The 22499-nt window shown below is 45.3% G+C and overlaps 1 protein-coding gene and 1 long non-coding RNA gene across 4 annotated transcripts in view; one reads left to right on the forward strand and one right to left on the reverse strand.

Annotated features, from left to right (window-relative positions):
- Positions 1-21158, reverse strand: part of ABCB10 (ATP binding cassette subfamily B member 10) — a 40521-nt gene extending 19363 nt beyond the window's left edge. For 2 of the 3 annotated variants that reach the window (XM_037737776.1, XM_037737777.1), the window contains exons 1-6: positions 20363-21158; positions 11863-12063; positions 10462-10664; positions 5067-5201; positions 3128-3274; positions 1973-2108 (exon numbers count right to left, since the gene is read on the reverse strand). In XM_037737776.1, coding sequence (XP_037593704.1) covers positions 1973-2108; positions 3128-3274; positions 5067-5201; positions 10462-10664; positions 11863-12063; positions 20363-20873 — 1333 coding nt within the window. In that variant the 5' untranslated portion in view covers positions 20874-21158. The remainder of the gene's footprint in view (positions 1-1972; positions 2109-3127; positions 3275-5066; positions 5202-10461; positions 10665-11862; positions 12064-20362) is intronic. The other variant, XM_017526495.2, reaches the window with a different exon arrangement.
- Positions 21159-21439: 281 nt separating this feature from the next.
- LOC108302769 overlaps positions 21440-22499 on the forward strand; it is a 16505-nt gene continuing 15445 nt past the window's right edge. The window contains exon 1 of the long non-coding RNA XR_001824506.2: positions 21440-21801. This is a non-coding gene — a long non-coding RNA (uncharacterized LOC108302769). The remainder of the gene's footprint in view (positions 21802-22499) is intronic.

Consider the following 22499-nt stretch of genomic DNA (forward strand, 5'->3'; position numbering starts at 1 on the left):
CCAGGTGCCAGGCTGGAGTGCAGTGGCGCGAACTTGGCTCACTGCAATCCCCACCTCCCGGGTTCAAGCAATTCTCCTGCCTCAGCCTCCTGAGTAGCTGGGACTACAGGTGCACGATACCATGCCCAGCTAATTTTTTTGTATTTTTAGCAGAGATGGGGTTTCACCATGTTGGCCAGGATGATCTCTATCTCTTGACCTCATGATCCACCCGCCTTGGCCTCCCAAAGTGCTGGGATTACAGTCGTGAGCCACCGCGCCCGGCCCCCTTACTTTTTCTTATCGCTACTCACACCAGATGGCAGATCCTGAACAAGACAGCTGACCGGAGTTGTGGGCTAGCCTGTGGTTAAGAAAACCAAGTTACCCAATCTGCACGCAGATGAAGCCTTGGCAGTACCTCCAATAACCAGTGGTGGTAACTGACTATGTTGATGGATTAGAACTGTGTTTTGCAACCCATACTGTGCAAGGCACAGTTGTGAACTTGTCCCTTGTGAACAGAGAGGGCAATAGAACAACCACAAACAGAAATAACTTCTATCATGCCAAGTGGGGCAGAGGAGGGAAGAGGAGAGGCTGAGAAAGATCATGTCGAATGTGGCAAAAAACATTAAGATGAGGGGAGGCCATGGAGGAAACCTGGAAATGTGAACAGAAAGACCAGAGGGAGGGGAAGTGGAGTAGGTAGTCCACTAGAAGGAGGACAGAAGACCTAAGAGAACAGGACCACAATAGGGGTGAAACCTCCAGCCCAGCGGGCTCAATCCAAGAAATGAACAGGAAAGACCTACATACTGTCTGCCTATGGGTCTCCTGAATTGGACCACCTTCTCACTTCCCAAACCATCCAGCACCCCAAAACATCTTAATCAGGTTTGTATTCAAGACCAGCCAGCAGAACTAAAATGCTTTTTTTAGGTGTCTCTGCAAATCTCATTCCAGAAAAAAAAATCCTCACTTGCTTGCAGATGTCTAAGGAAATGCCTCTACCTTCAACAATTAGACACAAAACCCTGAAAATAAAACTCTCTGGTTGAGGCAACACCATAGGATACCTGATGATGTTCCATTAATCAGACTTCAAGCTATTTACCTGACCTTTCCATCTTGGTTTTCAAAGACAAGAAGGAAAACAAAAAGCAGGTAATCATTTTTCCCAAGTAGACTGGGGATGCATTCCTGCTTCACTTCATCTGGGAATGAAAAATAAAAGCTAAACTCTAAGAGATCTTTAATAAAATCATGCAACTTTGTTTGATAATTTATAATTTTTTTTGATTGCCCATTAGTTTGGAATATGGTTGATTTTGTACAAAAGGAATTTTATCCTCCACTAATTTGCCAATCACAAAACCATCACTAACACAGGACTATGGATTTCTGTGTCCACACTTGCTCAGCACCGCCCTCCTCCTGCCTGCACCTGTGAGCACGCGAACAAAGGGTTGGAACATGTAGGCTGGGAAATACCGCTCCAGAGTGATGCTGAGCTACAGGAGGCCTGCAAAGATCCCCAAACTTCCCAGCCAAGGAGCTGCTTGCTCCCTTATGTGCGAGGGTCACACTCATTTTAATTCTTGAAAAGCCCATTTGGGCAGATTACAAAGTCAGGAGTTCAAGACCAGCCTGACCATCATGGTGAAACCTCGTCTCTACTAAAAATACAAAAATTAGCCAGGCATGGTGATGCGCGCCCGCAATCCCAACTACTCAGGAGGCTAAGACAGGAGAATCACTTAAACCTGGGAAACGGAGGTTGCAGTGAGCCAAGATTACGCCACTGCACTCTAGCCTGGGTGACGGAGAGAGACTCCATCTCCAAAAAAAACCCCAGTTAGAATAATAACATTCTAGGAAATACTTTTTTCAGTAAAAGTTAATTGAAGTAATGTGAAAGTTCTGTTTCTATTTCAGAAATGATGCTTTGATTTTTAATTTGTAATGCCCCAAACCTATTTCAATTATTTACCTCCAATGCTTACTCCAACCCAGAAAGCATACATTAGGAAGGAAGAGAGTTCACCCACTGTCATGTGGGCACTGCCCATCAGCAGCCCTCCTTTGTACAGGACAGAAAGCACAATCAGGTTTCCAGAGAGCCCGGTCTGTCGAATGAAACAAACACAGAAGTCAGGTGGGAACCAAAGACCCAGAATGCAAAAAGCGTGAACACAGCATGTAATGTCCCTTTTGCATTTAACTGTCATAGCAAGATTTTTCCAAAATATTAACTTCACCTGAGTTTCAAATTTAAAATGGTTTTGTAATATTGCAATATTGAAGAAAACAATCTCATCACCATGAAAACCTCTAAGCTAAGTCTCCTATCAGATCCCTATTTTATTCAATCTACTCAGTTTGCAAAGGATAACACTAATGTTAAAGGTTCGTTCCCTAACTAGAGGAAACAAATATCTACTATATAGGTTTATATAATTTAATGAGATGTTCTGGGTAAGGACACCAGCCTGAGGAGCTGGAGTCCTGTACCTGTGGCCTGTTTTTACCTTGGTTACATATGTGGTCACCTTAGGTATAGGGGCAGCCTTCTCTGAGCTGCTGTTCCTTAACTGTTAATCAGGGCAATGATGGAATCACCTCTGAAGTTCTTTTCAGTTTACACATATCTTGAATTTGCCCTCATGGTGATTTTCTATTTCGTGTCCTACTTGAATGCACTGTGATTGATTTTTTTATACTTCTTTCTTGAAACACACTGAGGGGATTTCAGTTAATCCTCAGACTTTGATGGCATCAAAATTACCCAGAAAGCCTGCTAAACAGATCAATGGCCCCAGCTCCAGAATTTCCTGCCCAGCAGATCTGGGGTGGAGCTGAGTCTCAGGGAGGCTGACCAGCACCCAGGCAAAGCTAATGCCGTTGGCCTACACTGCACAGAGAATTAATGCCTGATCGCAACATGCACTGACTTTTCTCTAAGGACATTTACTTGTTTCTTCCTTTTTCACAAAAATATATTAAAGAAAGTCATTCTTGGCCTTGAAATTAAAGACTAAAATTGAAAAAATTAAAATTATTTTCTACCTATGCTGAGCACCACAGAATAAAACTCTCACAGTTCTAACATCTGCCACTTTCACTTTTTCCAAAATGATCTACTTACTGCTCCAAAGAAGCCAGCCCGAGCGAATGCCTCTTTCCTTGCTAACTGCATCACATAGTCCACTTTGCTGGCATATTTCTCTATTTCAGTCATTTCTTTCCCAAAAGCTCGAACAGTTCTTACATTTCCAATACGTTCCTCAGCTAGCTGGGAGAATAATAAATACATTTCAGGAGGAGAAGGGTCCTATTTCAAGAGCTTCTAAAAGCAAACCTAAAATGTAGTTCTCATTTTTAAGACACCATCAACGGAAAGCCACTCCTGATACATAACTAAGTCAAAAAAGAGTGACAAAGCAGAGTATACAAAACAATCCTAGTTTTGGGGGAAAAAAATCTATACCTAAATATATCATATATGTAGACAGAAAAATAGGAGAGTATGTAGATGCAGAGATACATTTTTTTTTTTTTTTAAGATGGAGCTTTGCTCTTGTTGCCCAGGCTGGAGTGCAGTGGCAGGATCTTAACTCACTACAACCTCCGCATCCCAGGTTCAAGCGATTCTCCTGCCTCAGCTTCCTGAGCAGCTGGGATTACAGGTGCCCACTACTACGCCCAGCTAATTTTTGTATTTTTAGTAGAGACGGGGTTTTTCCATGTTGGGCAGGCTGGTCGTGAACACCTGACTTAGGTGATCCACCCACCTCAGCCTCCCAAAGTGCAGGGATTACAGACGTGAGCCACCTCACCCAGCCAGAAATACATTCTTATGCAGAGAAAAAGATAGACTCCAAAATGCTAGTAATGTTAATTTTAAAAGACAGGATTATGCCTGTTTTTGTTTTCTCTGTTTATATTTTCAATTTTTCAACAATAAAAATGCATGGTTTTTGTAACATGAAAGTATAATGGTTATTTAAAAAAATTTTTTTGGAATACTTTTGCTTTTGTTGCCCAGGCTGGAGCGCAATGGCACGACATCAGCTCACTACAAACTACACCTCCCAGGTTCAAGCGATTCTCCTGCTTCAGCCTCTCAAGTAGCTGGGATTACAGGCACACACCACGATGCCTGGCTAATTTTTGTATTTTAGTAGAAACGGGGTTTCACCATGTTGGCCAGGCTGGTCTCAAACTCCTGACCTCAGGTGATCCACCCACCTTGGCCTCCCAAAGTGCTGGGGTTACAGCTGTGAGCCACCGCACCAGGCCATTTTTAATTTTTGAAAAGATAATGTTGCACAGCACTGAAAAGCTAGATTACATTAATAAAACATAGTGTTATCCAGTAACTATTTACAAAACATGATTAGCTGTTACATCCTATAACAAATAGTGATAGCGGGTGGCTGTGGTGGTTCACGCCTATAATCCCAGCACTCTGATTGAGGTGGGAGGATCACTTGAACCCAGGAATTTGAAACCAGCCTGGGCAACACAGTAAGACCCTGTCTCTACAAAAAATTTTAAAAATTAGTGGAGCATGGTGGCATGTGCCTATAGTAACAGCTACTGCGGAGGCTGAGGTGGGAGGATCACTTGAGCCCGGGAGGTAAAAGCTTCATTGAGCTATGATTGCACCATTGCAGTCCAGCCTAGAGTGCATGAAAAAAAACAAAAACTTTTTTCATGTATCCTGTCTGAAAAAGAAAAAAAGAAAAGGGTGATAGTAAGAAGTGAGGACTTTTCTAGAGTGCATGAAAAAAAAGTTTTTTCATGTACCCTATCTGAAAAAGAAAAGAAAAGAAATAGTAATAGTAAGAAGTGAGGACTCCATAAAATGTTTAGTCAAGTTGGATCTACTTTGAGATACAGATAGAAATCTAGTCTAGAAAACAGAGCAGTTTAAGTTTCTGGGATCTTGGGGTAATTTCTAATGAAAGGAAAGGAAGGCACTTTATTGAAAAACTTAAGCACATCCCTTAGGATCTGCCCTCTAGGACCCTGATTGTAACCCCACTCTGCTGGAGACCACACGGACAGGAAGGGGCCTTTACCTGAGTGGCTTGTGCCAGGGAATCCTGGGTGACTTTGGTCAGTTTCCGTAGATATCGTCCATAAATTACAGCAATGATTGACACTGGAGGCACCAAGCTCAAAACAAAGGTGGCCAGATTAGGTGAGACAAAAAACTGTCAAAAACAGAAAAAAATGAGAGGTGTTTGTTACACAGGTGGCAAGACATTCTTATTACCTACAGTAGAGGAGTATGTGTGTGAGTGTGTCTTTGTGTGAATGTGTTTAAATTAATAGCAGGCTTGAAGGTACTGTCCCAAGTTACTACATCCTGTTTTGGTGGAATTTTTCAGACATCTTCATTCTTCACAAAACCCCATAAATATTCAGCATGACACATAGAAGAAGTGTGACAAGCAGTTGCTAAAGAAAGAATCTTCAGGCCAATAGTAGATCACAACATGGTGTTCAACAACAGAGTGGGAAGAGACAGGATGGGAGTGTGGCAGATGCCTATTCTGCTCCACACTGCCAGACAACATCAGGAGTTGTGTATTCAAGTCTGAACCACCTGCAGGAACTGGACAACCAGAGCAACAGGTCCCACCGAAATGACCAAGATGGTGAAGTCACCAAAAAGCCCCACATCGGGCTGGGCGTGGTAGCTCTCACCTATAATCTCAGTACCTTGGGAGGCTGAGGTGGGCGGATTACCTGAGGTCAGGAGTTGGAGACCAGCCTGACTGACATGGAGAAACTCCATCTCTACCAAAAATACAAAATTAGCCAGGCATGGTGGTGCATGCCTGTAATCCCAGCTACTCGGGAGGCTGAGGCAGGAGAATCGCTTGAACCTGGGAGGTGGAGGTTGCAATAAGCCAAGATCAAGCCACTGAACTCCAGCCTGGGCAACAAAGTGACGTTGCATCTCAAAAAAAAAAAAAAAAACCCCCACAAAAAATCCCACATCATATGACAGTCAACAGAGGGACATGACTAACAAGTAAAAGAAGAATTAGAGCTGCTTTCATGGCTCAGTGGACTGAAGTCAGCAGGAGGGATCTGGGCTCAATATATTGAGGAGCTTCTAGCAATTGGAACTGCTGAAAGCATAGCCTAACTTTTAGAAGTAAGTAACAGAGGGTTTTCCTGTCAACCTTGTAATTTGGTGATTGTATTTGCAATGGTACTAGCATCTCTTCAACAAATTACTAAAATCTATCATATCTCTTTTGCAAAGAAAATAGTATAATCAGTACAAGGCTCTCCTAAATGATGCTGAGGAAAAGCTGCAAACTTAAACATAAGGTAGTGAATGGACCAACCAATCATTCGTTCATTCACTCATTCAACAAGTTATTACTGAGCGCAAGCACTATTCCAGGCACCTGGCAGTTAACCAACCTTCACAGAGTTTTCATACAAGAAAGAAGAGGTGGGATTTACATAATAAACAAGTAAAAGAGAGAGAAAGTATCACTTCAGATGTAACATGATCTTGGAAGATCTCACCACCAAGAGGTAAGAGCCAATGGATAAAGGCCTTGAGGCAGAAAGGGGCTTGGCACCTTCAAAGACGAGCAGGCAGATGCGTATAGGAATGTCCCACCCTGGGAAGACTAGTCCATCAGGACACCTGGGGTGAGCCTGCGGGGTGGGGAAGGGGGCATAATCTTATCTCTGATGGTCACCATCAGGACACAAGACCAACAGGCAAGTCTAACACTTCCGGGGCCTGAACACAACTGATCTCAAAAGAACCAACTGAACAAGTGTACTCTGTGTGGGGCAGGCACAGTCTATCAGGATTCTCCCAGAACTGTCCCAGAACCACCCCCGTCCCTTCACTCTGGTTCCATACTTAATGAATAAACTTCTGATGACTAATACAGGATCCTGGCACCATAATGAAGTGTTTGGAATAGCAGAAATGGGCTGGGCATGGTGGCTTATGCCTGTAATCCTAGCACTTTGGGAGGCCAAGGCAGGTGGATCACATGAGCCCAGGAGTTCAAAACCAGTGGGTTGGGCAACATGATGAAACATTGTCTCTACAAACAATACAAAAATTAGCCAGAATGATGATGCACACCTGTAGTTCCAGCTACTCAGGAGGCTGAGGTGGGAGGATCACTTGAGCCCGAGAGATGGAGGCCGTAGTGAGCCAAGATCATACCACTGTACTACAGCCTGGGCAACAGATTGAGACCCTGTCTCAAAAAACAAAAAACAAACAAAACAAAAAAAACTGAAAAAAAAAATTGTAATGGCAGAAACACATCTTAATGGTAGGAAGGAAGGCCCACTATGTAAATTAATAAATTGGCAATATGGTATACACAGTATGAGGTTCTCTTAATTGGACTTCTCCTAAGTCAGGTCCATAAGTTTGTGTAGAAGAAACAAAGTCACATTTCTGACCCTCTAGAGCCAAAGATCAGATCCTAGGTGAAGCCACTTCCTGAGGTGCTGTTATAGACTGAATGTTTCACCCTGAAATTCACATGTTGAAGCCCTAACCCCCAGCATGGTTGTATTTGGAGATGGGGCCACTAAGAAAGTAACTAAGGCTAACTAAGGCTAAATGAGGTAAGTGTGGGCCCACGATCCAACAGGACTAGTGTCCTTATAAGAAGAGACACTCCAGAACACACTCTCCATCCACTATGTGAGCACACAGCAAGATGGCAACTGCCTACAACCCAAGAAAAGAGGCCTCGGAATGAAGCTATTTTGCTAGCACCTTGATCTTGGACTTCCAACCTTCAGAACCATGAGAAACACATTTATGTTGTTCCAGCCACCTAGTCTGTGGTAGTATGGCAGCCCAAACAAACCCTTTGAATTGCTCATCTGACCTACACTGAATTCCCTTTCCTTGTTACAGAAAGAGGTACCCCAGGCTGGGCACAGTAGCACACGCCTGTAATCCCAGCACTTTGGGAGGCCAATGAGGGTGGATCACAAGGTCAGAAGTTCAAGACCAGCCTGGCCAATGTGGTGAACCCTCATCTCTTAAAAAAAAAAAAAAATTTTAAAAAAGAGGTACCCCAAGTGATTTTTCCCAGCTTGAATTCTTCCTGATCCCCAAAACTATTCATAGTTGAAAAACGGCATGTTTGTTCAGGAAGGGTCCTCTTCCAAAGGTTTGCTTCTCTCTTAGCTGGAAATCATGAGATTTTAAAGCTGTTTTTCATTCTATAAGTCTGATCAAATAGGCAACACAACCTTCCTCTCTGAACTGAATGCTTCACGGGACACAGAGGACAAAATCCAAGCTTTCCATTTGTGAGAAAGGATTATTTACAGTTCTTATTCCACAGGGTCTAGAACTGCACTGACCAAAACAATAGGCTCACATGGCTACTGGAAACTTAAAATGTGTCAGGTATGACTGAGATACTTTTTAAAATTGCATTTAGGTTTAATTAATTTAAATTTAAAAGCCTAAACTCCATCCAGTTATTATCAAACTATTATGTCTGGAAAACTTGAGTATGTCAAACTACTTTTTCAGTTGTACATTTTATAAAACCTAAATCCAGATCAAGTACTTTCAATGAAAATTTTGCATCTGAATTAAGATGCTTCATAAGTAGAGAATACACATCAGATTTGGAAATTCAGTTGATCTTTGAACAACATAGGTTTGAACTGCATGGGTCAACTTATACACAGATTTTCTTCCATCTCTGCTGCCACTGAGACAGTAAGAACAAACTTTCTTCCACCTCTCAGCTTACTCAACGTGAAGACAATGAGGATGAAGACTTTTATCATGATCCACTTCCACGTAATAAATAACAAATATATTTTCTCTTCCTTATGATTTTCTTAATAACATTTTCTTTTCTCTAGCTTGCTTTATTATAAGATCATAGTATATAATATACATAACACACCAAATACATGGTAATTGACTGTTTATGTTATCAGTAAGGCTTCTGGTCAACAGTAGGCTAGTAGTAGTTAAGTTTTCGGGGAGTCAAAAGTTATACTTTGATTTTTGACTGTGTGCGGTTCAGTGTCCCAACCCCTGCATTGTTCAAGGGTCAACTACAACATGAAAGAAATAATGTAAAATATCTTATTAATAATTTTTATATTAATTACATGTTGAGATGACAATATTTTGTTTATATTGGCTTAAACAAAACATGATTAAAATTGCTCTCATCCAGGTACAGTGGCTCAAGCCTGTAATCCCAGTACTTTGGGAGACCAAGGCAGGAGGATCACTTGAGGCCAAGAGTTTGCGACCAACCTGGGAAACATAGAGAGACCCTGCCTCTACAAAAATATATTTGTAGGTATATACATTTTTTAATTAGCCAAGCTTGAGGGTGTGTGTCTGGAGTCCCAGATACTTGGGAGTCTGAGGTAGGAGAATCACTTGAGCCCAGGAGTTTAAGACTGCAGTGAGCTATAATCTTGCCACTGTACTTCAGCCTGGGTGACAGAGTGAGACTGTCTCTAAAAAAAAAATTAAAATTGGGCCGGGCGCGGTGGCTCAAGCCTGTAATCCCAGCACTTTGGGAGGCCGAGGCGGGTGGATCACGAGGTCAAGAGATCGAGACCATCCTGGTCAACACGGTGAAACCCCATCTCTACTAAAAATACAAAAAATTAGCTGGGCATGGTGGCGCGTGCCTGTAATCCCAGCTACTCGGGAGGCTGAGGCAGGAGAATTGCCTGAACCCAGGAGGCGGAGGTTGTGGTGAGCCGAGATCGCGCCATTGCACTCCAGCTTGGGTAACAAGAGCGAAGCTCCGTCCCAAAAAAAAAAAAAAAATTAAAATAAAAAAATGAAATTAATATCATTGGCTTCTTTTTGCTTTTTTAAATGTGGCTACCAAAACATTAAATAACATACGTGGCTTGCATTGTTTCTCTACTGACCTGCAGCACTGGGCTAAATAGAAACACTTGTTGAAGAAGTAAGGCAAGCAGACGGGACAGGCACAAGCCACCCAGTTAAGGGAAGGAAAAAAGCCTACGGGAGTGAAGAGCACTCCCCTTAAAAGAACACAGGTAGAGTTATACACACCGAGGAATGGAATTTAGTCACTGATTGGTACCACCCACAGATTGGTACCACCCACTGATTGGTACACTCCACAGAAGGAGTACCCAGTGCTCCTTCTACCTGATGGTCTTTTCTGCCTTAATACCCCAGGTTTACACATCTCAGAATACCCAACAGTAACATAAGAATCCATTTTCCAGATAATCATTCATTCTGTAGAAATGAAGGTATAAGAGGCCATGCATGTGGAGGCAATCCCCACGTCCCAGCAGCCTCTGCAACAGCACTTTTGGCTCTAGGCACTTACAGAATGATGCAAACTGATCACCTTGAGCTCATCTCACAATTGAGAGGCCTGGTGCAAGCCAGGCCCTGGCAGGAAGGTACCAAGGGGAACCAGGCCAACATACCATCATACTGACGCCTACAGAAGCCTGGGCCCCAGCCCTGAGCCCATCTGAGAGGTTTTCAGTCACTGAGCGCCCAAGGAGTGCAGTGTCTGATGAGAGGCGGTTAATCAATTCTCCTGTGCGGGTCTTGTCAAAGAAAGCAACCTCCTGCCTCAGAATGGAGGAGAATAATGAAGTTCTCAGCCTATTCACAATGCGCTGACCTGCAAAAGCAAACACAAACAGTCTCACCTGGAGTAAAGACATCCATTACCATTATGGGGCAGCCATCTACTGTGCAGCAGCTTGGCCTGGAGTTGTAACCTTTCTGAGCAAAGCAGCCTCTGAGCATGTCTGTTGCACTGTATCCCATGGGTGGAAAGAGACTTTCCCAAACCTGGCACATTAACTGTCATGCACTACTAATGAATGCTACTTTTCTCTTATTAACTACTGACTGTGGGTGCTAATGAGAGGATACAGGGATAAAATAAATATAACATGTCTCAGAGGCTTTTAAAATTTTTACTTCTTTTTTTTGGAGACTGGGTATTGCTCTAACACCAAGGCTTGAATGCAGTGGCGTGATCATAGTTCACTGTAGCCTCAACCTTCTGGGCTCAAGCCATCCTCCCACCTCAGCCTCCTGGGTAGCTGAAACTACAGATGTGTGCCACTACACCCAATAATTTATTTTTATTTTTTATATAGACGGAGTCTTGCTATTTGGCTCAGGCTGGTCTCAAACTCACGGGCTCAAGCGATCCTCCTATCTCAGCCTTCCAAAGTGCTAGGATTACAGGCATGAGTATCATACTTGGATGAGATTTTTTAATATTATTTATAAAAAAGTTGTATTACATTAACCTCCAAAAGGTCATTTTGTTTCTCCCTGGAAACCCTTTCTTGTATTGAACCTTCAAATGACAAGAGCTGGTTAATTATCCACAGAGCTAAATGGAGAGTAACAGACTTGGAGTTGGTGTCCCGGGTTCTCTCATTATTGTGGCAGTGACCTGCCTGTAACAACGAGGCCTCTTCACAGAAATACTGACAAAGTTTTTATCCCAGCTGCTACTTAAGGAGAAACACAAGCATGGGGCATGTAAATGGGTTTCTGAAGCCTTCAGGAAGTCTCAGAAATCTAGCTGCATGGCCAGGGACATTATTTTCAAACCTCCCATAAGACAGACATGAGCTCAATTCCAACTGTAAAAGAAGATTTGAAAACAGAGTGCTTCATCTAAAATAATCTATAACTCCAACACATGTGCAGTCATTGGGTTCTATCCCCACTTAACAGGATGCCAGGAAAAGAGGAAGAGAATGGAGCCTGGAGCACGAGATTTGAGCCCGAACAAACCCACAAGACTCCACATCATCTTCAGGATGACTCACATCCCTGAGAGGAGAGATTTTTACCTGAAGTTTGCATGAGGTAGACGCGGATGGCATTGGCAGCAGCACCACACAGAAACACACCACTGAGCCCAAGGCAGAGGCGGGTCAAGTTGTCACTGTAGTCCACAGTGGGGTTGGTATAGATGACATCGATGATCTTCCCCAGGAAGAAAGGGGCGGACATGGAGATAACACTGGACATCGTGAGAAATCCAACCGCAGCTAGAAAAAAACCAAATGCTCTCAATGCTCAGGGCACTTCAGCAAAGGGGCTAGGGTACTGGAGGCTTCCTTGCCAAATAAGCTGTTTTCAGAGTATGGGTTGATCTCAGTCTCTAGCAGTTTCCTCCCTTTTGCTCCCTGACCCCTGACTCAAGGGAAGAACCAAATAGTTCCAGGTGAGAACAAGCAGGGGAACTAAGGGAGCAAGTGATCGTACCTGAAGCAGAGAAGATGATTTCTTAGGCTAATTAACTCTTCCTCACCAAGAAAAACTGGGAGGCAACTATGGAAACCTGTTCTGGTCAGCCCCTCCTTCCCTGTCTCTTGATTTTGGTGTTCATCTCCGATCATATTTTTCCTCCATTCAAGCTATACTATACTCTTTGGCATCTAACTGCACTGCAACTTGAAGATCAAGCTGCCCAGTTAAAGCCCTTGATTACATCTAGTATCTCAAAACACTCTGTCTACGGCCACACACTCCCAATGCACCCAATCTTGTCTGACCTCGGAAACTACGCAGGGTCAGGCCTCATTACTACTTGGATGGGAGACCACCTGGGAATACAAGGTGCTGTAGTCTTTAAACAAACAACCCACTCTAGATAACTTTTGTAAAACAGTTTCAAGGATCCATTACACATGTAATATATTGCTTCTTAATATTATATTATTGCTTTGGGAAATATCAACATGATATGAAAATAAATATGAACACAATTGTTCATGCACATAAAAAACAGGCAAACAAGATAAAGTCTTATCAGAAGAGTAAATATTGGCCAGGCAAAGTGGCTCATGCACTCAGTGCCAACTGGACATTTAGTTAACAGAGTTCTAGGAAAAACACGAGCCTCTGAAGTGGGGAATATTTCAAGCAATTGCCCTTGCCCCTCCTTAAGGTCTTTATTCTAAAGTCCCCTCCCCCAAAAGGCCTAGCACTTCAGGAGACTGAGGCAGGTAGATCACTTGAGCCCAGGAGTTTCAGATCAGGCCCATCTCTACAAAAAAACACAGAAATTAGCTGGGGTGGTGGCAAGCACCTGTAGTCCCAGCTAGTCAGGTGGCTGAGGTGGATTACTTGAGCCCAGAGGTTGGGACTGCAGTGAGTCATGATTGTGCCCCTGCTCTCCAGCCTAGGCGATACAGCAAGACGCTGTCTCAAAAAAAAATTTAGAAAATCCATTATGAACAGGCCAGGCATGGCGGCTCACACCTGTAATCCCAGCACTTTGGGAGGCCGAGGCAGGTGTATCACTTGAGGTCAGGAGTTCGAGACCACCCTGGCCAACATGGTGCAACCCTGTCTCTACTAAAAAAAATACAAAAAACTAGCCAGTTGTGGTGGTATGCACCTGTAGTCCTAGTTACTTGGGAGGCTAAAGCAGGAGAATCACTTGAACCCAGGGAGGTTGCAGTGAGCCAAGATCATGCTGCTTTGCTCCACTCCAGCCTGAGTGACAGAGTAAGACTCTGTATCAAAAAAAAAAAAAAAAAGCCCAATTAGTAATAGCACATAACACAGATAACTGCATTCATAGTAAGAGAAATGCATTTTTTTTTAATGATAGAGACCAGTGTCTCACTATGTTCCCAGGCTGGTATCAAACTCCTGGTCTCAAGCAATCCTCCCATCATCTCAGCCTTACAAAGTGCTAGGATTGTGGGCGTGACCCACTGCACCCAGCCAAAAGTTACTTTTATATAACCTTCAAGAGTGCAGAGAAAATTCAGTGCCAACTGGACATTTAGTTATCAGAGTTCTAGGAGAAACACGAGCCTCTGAAGTGGGGAATATTTCAAACAATTGCCCTTGCCCCTCCTTAAGGTCTTTATTCTAAAGTCCCCTCCCCAAAAAGCCTGCTCTGACACCCTCACTTGAAATACAGACACCCGACACTGCCCGCCTCACTCCCTCTCCCTTTGTGTTCTCAATGCTTTACCTTTCAGCATTCTAGATGTTTCAGTTGTTTAGTTTTTCTATTAGGACATAAAAGACTGGTCTGGTGTGTCACCGATTGCCTACAGTAACAGGCACATAGGAAAATCTCAATCACTATTTGTTGAATGAACCAATAAATCGAACTTTTGCAACGGAACCAATGTCTATCAGATCAAAGTTCTTCAACAGCCTAAACAGAAATGTGAGTTCTGGCAGCTCACAAAGTCCGTATGCCTGGCTTAAAAACCCATAATCACAATCTAACTGAATAATAGGAAGCTGGGCAAGAGCCACTTCATTTTGACGTAAAGCCTGGGGTCTTGTTTCAAAGCACCATGCTTCTTACAACAGTGCCCAAGGGGGCCTGAGGGCCCAAAGGATAGGGAGAGTGTCTAACTTGAGGTTCCGAATAACTCGGCCTCGATGAACTGGCAGTTCTGAAAGGAGTCATCCTAGCAAATTTGGGATTCAGCAGAAAATTCTTTTTGTCCTTCACCAGTAGCTAATCTCTATTCTTTCGCCTCGGTGAATAATTCCGAAAGCATAGTGTATGTGACCTGCTATATAAAGGTCCACCTCTTCCCTCCACCTCTAGTTTTCTAAATCAGTTATGATTCTACGATAAGAATCTGCGTGACATGAATGAAATGCCCCCTAATTATTATTCTGAGTCTTGTTCTCACATAGTAATGATGATTACAAAGAGGGAGTAATTTTGCTGAATCCAAATTAATTTCAGAATATTTCCTCACAGTTTTACTTTTTAGTAATAATTTAAAAATTATCAGTTTCTTTTATTGCCATTTGCTTCTTTGCCTAATTTGAATGTAAGAAAAGTAAAATAAAAGATCTTTTTCAGCTTTTAGTTAACTGGCTTCTTGTTAACCAAGATGTGACTACGTATCACTGTCTTCTGATATTAATGAATACTTTAGACTTGCCACATAAACATCATTTCAGATTCCATCATAAGCCCTAGACACAACTGAGCACACTGCAATTCTGAATTCTCCCATACCTTTCTCCACAGTTAAGTCTCTTGCTTGCCCCCACCATTGCCTGATGCAGCCCCAGCAACTTCTACCATTATCTATTTGACAGATACCTTCAAGTATCTTTCTGTTATCTCATTCTACTGAATTGTGGCATCAAAGGTGGAAAGAAATATCCTTCAAAAGAAAGGGGAAGGAAAATTTGAAATGCAGATTGCCGGAGAAAAGGGCTGGATAGAAGGACAGAGGTTGGGGGTGGGTGGAGGAAGCTGTACACTGTGCCTACCACATGCCCACTGCTGAACATAGCAACCATCTGGTTGTAAAAGCAGGTCCAGCTACCCCCACTGTCATTCAAGGACTCAAAAGGCAGCACTTCCAGAGTCCTCACCATTAGCTGAAGGATTTGGCATTCATCATCCTAAATCCTTCCTTTCACCCTCTTCTTATCCTCATTTTTCAGAAAGGAATCCCAAGCACAGAGAAAAGAAGCCTACACAAGGTCTACCAGTTCACACAACGCAGAACCATATTCTGCCGCAAGGCCTGTCTTCTGCATCTTCACACATCCCAAAGAGAGGAAGCAGACCGGCCTCACCTGGGAATCAGGGAGGGGAGCGGAAAGCCTGGCAGGATGGAGCAGAGGCAGAGACCTCACGGATCCACAGGAAGGAGAACTGAGAAATGAAATGAAGTCTCTAGATTATAAAACAGAAGGATTTTGTGGCAAGGCGGGCCTAAAAGGGCTTTACACTGGGAATGATATAGTCATTTTTGCATTTTTAAATGATCCACTCTGGCTACAGAGTGAAAGGAGAGGCTGACAGAGCACTGTTCTAGTGCCCTGGGTGAGAAGCAAACAGGGTGAAGTAGGTTGGTGGCAGAGGGATAAAGGACAGTGAGAAGGATTGGAGATGTTTTTAAGAACTAGGACGTGATGACTGGTTGGATATGAGCATTTTTCCTCTCTGAAAAATTAGTATAAGATGAGGGTTAGTTGACCAACTCAACCTCAGAACTGGCCCTCCTAGGTTAGGCATTCACCATCTTAAATCCTCCCTTTAAGCCCTGCCATCTGGCTGTTTGACCTTGCACGAGTCACTCCATCTCTCTGTGCCCAGTTTCTTCATCTGTAAAATGGCAATAAAAACAATCCCTCCCTCATGGAATTATCAGTAAACCATGTGCAAAGCATCTGGTACAATGTCCAGTGCTGAGCACACAAGAAATATTAACTATCATCTTTATTACTATTGTTACCATTACAGGAAAGGCCCATGTCTCTGGCTAGGGTCAAAAGGTTCACACTGCAGTCTCTCTCATTGAGCTAAGAGACAGAAGAGGAAAGATGCTCTGCGGAGAAAGGTAACTTTGGTTTTTAGACATGTTGGGTTTGCTGGAGGCTAGGACACATTTCCACGGATGCACGTGGTGTGATGGAGAACACAGGAGTTGAGGGTGTGTGGGACATGAAGGCTGAGTGAAGGGACTCAGCTGGGCAGAGAAGTGAGGGCATCAGGGCCTGATAGATGAGAAGCGGGTAGAGGAAGAAGCCAGAGACTTTAGGTTCTGGAAATCTGGAGAAGAAATATCCAAGCCCCCATGTGTCTGGTGCAAGATCAGACTCTGTCCATGCTATCAGCATGCTTTAGAGCTAGGGGTACCCCAAAGACAAAATTTAAAAAAAAACCAGAGTTGGGGTACCTGCCCTATGAACTACAGTGGGGCTTGCCATGGACTCTAATAGACATATGATGGGAGCCACCTAGGTAATTTAAACTTCTCTAGTTGCCACATTAAAAAAGGAATAGGTAAAATAAATTTTAATAACATTTTACTTGACTCAATGTATCTAAAATATTATACACATATGATCAACACAAGAAATTAGTAACATATTTTACATTTTTTCTCTACTGTCCTTGTGGAACATGATGTGACAGCACAGCTACAGAGTGCTCACACTTCCTCTGAAACAAGGTATTTCCATAGCACATGCACATTCCTGGCTTTCGGGGGCAGTTCCAATTTCAAAGGTTCATCCTCCCTGGTCCCCAAGGGTACTGTCCCTGTGGGATCTCCATCCTGACTGGGATTCAGGAAGCAGCTATTCTGGCCTCCTTGCCCACTGTACCCACTGCTGTTCTCACTATATTCACTGTGGCCACTCATGGTCCATCTTCATAAATATAAACTCAGCTAAAGCTGCCAGCAGGTTTCAGGTTCACAGAGTAGTCCTGATCTCAAACCACACACCAACCCCTTGTCAGTAATCGAAGTGAGAGGAGCCTTTCCGAGTCCTCCACACATGCACCAACTGCACACACCGCAACAGAGGGGCTAGATGTGTACAGTCTACCGTCTAATGAGAAGCCTGCCTACGAGATGTGGGGAAGGCATGCTGCCCCGCCCTGAAACCTCCCATACAAAGAACCTCCAGGAGGCAGGTTTGCCCTAATCTCACAGTACCCTAGGGGCCTTCGCTTGCTCCTGAAACCCTGCCCCTAACTCATTGAGGTCAGAGCCTCCTCTATCTGCCAGGCACAGCCAGAGGGTTGTGATGAAGTGCCATTTATCCCATCAGTCCACATCCCTTCTCCTCAAGCACCTGCATCCGTCTGGCCAAAGTGATAAGATAGAGAGTTATCAGTGAAAAGGGACCTTTCTGTATGAAGATAGCTGCAAATTCCACCCAAGGGACAAAGGGGTGGTGGCTTAGGCCTTCCTTTAGGAGAGGAATGAAATACACTTATGCTAAAACTGCCATTGGCACAGATGTGTACACATTTCATGGTAGCCTGTGTTTTTAAAGTTTCTGATACAAACTATTTATCAAAGTTTTCTGTTCACACAGTTTACAAAATGCTGAGACAGATGGAGGTATTATTAAAATATAAAGCCGTGTTTTTGAAAAAGGATTTTTGTACTTGTTTTTCTTAAAATCAATGAATTAACACTGGAATTCCTTTTCAGCTTAGTGTTTTTAATGTTTTAATTAAAAAATACACACACATACACACACACACACACACACAATTGCTCTTTATCTCCAACATTTCAAAGAGATGTGCCAACATCTGAGGCTGCTCTTAGAATGATAAATTACACATTTTTTTAAAATTACAAATTAACAATGACCCCTATTGCCCCTTAATCCTGTAAATACCACCATCCAAACTGGCTTTAATATATAATGACTTCTCAGGAAATCATGTCTAAATAAGGGCTTTTCATCAGATTTCCTCATAACATACAATATGCATTTATCTATTTGAGAAGCAAAAAAAAAAAAAAAAATTAGTGTGCCAACTTTAGGCTTGTTTCTTCAAATTATATATTCATAATTTTTCAATGTGGTGGAACAAAGTATCTCCTGTTCTTAAAAAGAGGTGCAAGCTGGGTGTGGTGGCACATGTCTGTAGTCCGAACTACTCGGGAGGTCGAGGCAAGACTGCTTGGGCTTAGGAGTTCAACACAAGTCTCTGCAACACAGTGAAACCCCCAACTAAGAAAAACAAATGGAAGAAAGACAAAAAGAGGCAGTCTTGCCTTGTTTAAGGCTGTCACCAAAACATACTAGCATGGCAGGATATCTGGGGACAGGGTAAGGGGTCACAGGAACAATGGTCATGGATAGGCAGGACTGGGCACATGCAGGCACCACCAAAGCCTGACACCTAAACACCCTTCCTGACATCTAATATTTCAGAAACAAAACAGAACTGGATTTCCTTCCACTTGCTTTGAGTCACATACAGAAGTGGTGGGTGCACCCTATGATGCTTAGGGTTTCTTAAGGTCTCCCTCTGTGCCTGGTGGTATGGTCATTTATTTCTTCTCTTAAGGCACTCTGAGTGCCTACTCTGTGCGGCGCACATGCTAAGAACTGGACACAGAAAGATGCATCAGAGAACTGCCCCGTGTCAAGCAGCTCAAAGTCCAATGAGAGCTCCTAGTCTCAAACGTTTTTAAAAGGAGGAAAGAGAAAAAGATATTTTACATGAAAACCTACACTCAACTGACTGAACAATGAAATAATTCTCTTTACACTCAAGTGATACCAAGAGCTCCCCTAAGCTTTCACAGTAAGTGGCAGATGAAAAGTTCCCACCTTGGCTGGGCGCAGTCGCTCATGCCTGTAATCCCAGCACTTTGGGAGGCCGATGCGGCTGGATCACGAGGTCAGGAGTTCCAGACTAGTCTGGTCAACATACTGAAACCCCCGTCTCTACTAAAAATACAAAAAATTAGCCTGGTGTGGTAGTGTGAGCCTGTAATCCCAGCAACCTGGGAGGCTGAGGCAGGAGAATTGTGTGAACCCAGGAGGCAGAGGTTGCAGTGAGCCAAGATCGGCCATTGCACTCCAGCTCAGGCAACAGTGCAAGACTCCATTCCCCGCCTCCCCCAAAAAAGGTTGCCCCCCTAACTGCTCTCCTCCACTGTACAAACGTGCTCTAAATCCCAAATCACTACAGCCCACAGTTGTAGGTTTACCTCTCTACATACGAATATTTCAGATGTTTCTCCGCACTAAGCTGGAAGCCCCAGCGGAAACAGGGACCATGTTTCCTTGTGCGTGGCAATGGAACCCCAGGGCCTAGTCCAGAATGAGGGCTCAACAAATGTTTATGGAAGGGATGAAGATTTATTTTAGAGAAATCTAAAACATTTTAGACCTTACAAGGTCCTTGCGTCTAAACATTCCTCCAATTATAACTAAAAAACGAGGAGCTATAGAAAACTATTTAAATTTTGTTTCCAAAAACATTCATTTTGGTTTCTTAAAAAATAATTAATTACTGAACAGATCACTGGCTGGTGTGGACTGTTGAACACAGTGCTGTAACTTCCTGCTTACAGCATGTGAGATACGTCTGAAAGTTTTGCTTTCCGTTGTGAAAGCACTGATGACTGCTTGACTCGCTTAAAGCAAATAATGGGGTTTTTTTTGGGTAAAAATAAATAAAATAAATAGTATAAATGCCTAAAAACAAAATAGGCATATTTTTGGCTAGAATTTTTTTTTTCCAAGGACAAATCTCCAGCTTATTTTACTGCCTGAGCCGAAACAGATGCTCACACTAAGTTGGTGGCGGAGCAGACTCAAAGATTCCAATAATGACATGTATAGTGTGTGTCAACAAGAGAACAAGTGTACCACAAATCTGCGAACGAGTCCCCAGCTAAGGTGAAAACTTGACAGCGCTACTCTGAGGTGAGCTATCCCCTCCCTCCTCTGGGGTTCAGAGTGGCCCAGAGAGGCGGTGGTGACAGGCGCTCTGCGGCCCGGCTGTGTCCCCCTCGGCGCTCCGGGACCCCGCGAGTGGAGAAGGAGAGGGAGGGAAGTGGCGGAGTAGGGCCCTACCTGCCAGCCTCCAGCGCTCAGGGTACGCCAGCCCCAGGAGCTTCCGGGCCTCCGAGAGTCCGGCCGCTGCCGGGCGCAGCCGCCCGTCGTCGCCGGGAGGCGCCGCCGGCCCGCGCCGCCAGGCCTCGCTCCCCGCCCAGGCAGTGGCTGCGGGACGGCCCGGGAACCCTGCGCGCGGGAGCCGAGGAGCGCCCGGCCCGGTGAACGCCCCGCACCTGCCGGGGGCCGGAGCCCAAAGCCCCAGGAGCCGCGCGAGGCCAGCGCCGCCCCGCGAACCACCCAGACCCCCGCCCCAGCAGCAGCTCCTCCAGCGGCGCGGGGCTCCAGAGCCCCCGAGCAGTGCCTGCCCCGCGCCCCACAGCCGCGCCGGCCTCAGGCCAGCGAGAGGCGACAGGGACCCGGGGGCGCGGCCGGCCGGGGCCCACACGCAGGCTACCGGCAGCAGCCGCCCTGGAGCGGCCGGGCCCCATGGCGGGAGCAGCCGCAGCTGCCAGGCAGGCGGGCAGCGCATGGCGCCGCGTCCGACCGGTACGCCTCAGCCAGCCGGCCAGGAGCGCGCAAAGCCGTAGGACCCTCCAGGCCCGGCCCCGAGTAAAGGGCGTGGACGCGGTGGCACCCGCCCCTCCCCGCCGGCTGTCACCCGCCTTATCGTGCCGGCAGGCTCGGGCCGCGCGGGTCCCATCCTCGTCCGCGCGGTGACGCGCCCCTTCACGCCACCCCGGGGACTGCGACCCTGACCTTGCACGCCACCCTTCCCAGCGCCCCCCAGCAGCTCGGGTGCCCTCCCCGAAGCGCCCCCAACTGCCCGCTAGCGGAAGAGCGCCGGGCGTGCAGCCCGGGACGATGTCCCGGAAGCCTTGGAGCACAGCTGCGCCTGCGTACTGCGCGCGGGGAACTTTTTCGCGCTTCACGTCCCCTCTGGTCTGAACTTGGAAGCGGCACGAGCTCTTTCTCACGCTGGCAGACCTGCGGAGCGCGCAGACGCGACCACACGATGGCCGGCAGAAGGATGGGGCGGGAGGACAGCTTTCTGGACACGGCGTGGGGCGGGTTCGCGGCCCGGGAGACCCGGGCTGGAGCGGCCCTGTCACCCGTTTCGCTGCCAAGCACAGGGCTGAGGTGCGGAGGGACTACTGAGAGGACTTCAATGCGAGTCAGTTCACCTGTGGACGGCGTGTGGAGGAGGTGGTTGGCGAATAGTGAAATATACATAACTTTGAGAAGGGAAGAGATCGTTTCTTAACGAGAGCAGAAATTTGAAGGCAGACGCGGTGGAGGCATTCCCGCTGCCCGAAGTGCAGAAGACCAATCAGAATGCAATGTATCTTAATACACGTGCAAGGAAAGACAGGAGAGGACATTAAAACTGGGACAGTTTATGGAGACTTCATGGTTGGGGGAATCTGTACCTTGGGCACAGTGAGTCGTGGCTGTAGAAGGTGGGTAGATTTTTGTAGACTCGTAGGTATTTTTCCTGGACCTGGACAGGGTACTGGCCTCCCTTTCAAATGTTTTAGGTTCACAAAACAAAAAACCTCAATAATCAACATAAACATTTTAGTGCAATTTTCTTTCTTTCTTTTTTTTTTTTTTTGAGACGGAGTTTCGCTCTTGTTGCCCAGGCTGGAGTGCAATGGCGCGATCTTGCCTCACCGCAACCTCCGCCTCCCGGATTTAAGTGGTCCTTCTGTCTCAGCCTCCCGAGTAGCTGGGATTACAGGCATGCACCACCACTCCCGGCTAATTCTGTATTTTTAGTAGAGATGGGGTTTCTTCTTGTTTGTCAGGCTGGTCTCGAACTCCCGACCTCAGGTGATTTGCCCACTTGAGGAGTCTGAGGCAGGATAATCGCTTGAATCCAGGAGGTGGAGGCTGCAGTGAGCTGAGATCACGTCACTGCACTCCAGCCTGGGCAACACAGCAAGACTGTGTCTCAAAAAACAAAGAGGAGTGCCGGGCGCGGTGGCTCAAGCCTGTAATCCCAGCACTTTGGGAGGCCGAGGCGGGTGGATCACAAGGTCAAGAAATCGAGACCATCCTGGTCAACATGGTGAAACCCCGTCTCTACTAAAACTACAAAAAATTAGCTGGGCATGGTGGTGCGTGCCTGTAATCCCAGCTACTCAGGAGGCTGAGG

The sequence above is a fragment of the Cebus imitator genome, unplaced genomic scaffold (genome assembly GCF_001604975.1).
Source record: "Cebus imitator isolate Cc_AM_T3 unplaced genomic scaffold, Cebus_imitator-1.0 Scaffold42, whole genome shotgun sequence".
NCBI lineage: Eukaryota > Metazoa > Chordata > Mammalia > Primates > Cebidae > Cebus > Cebus imitator.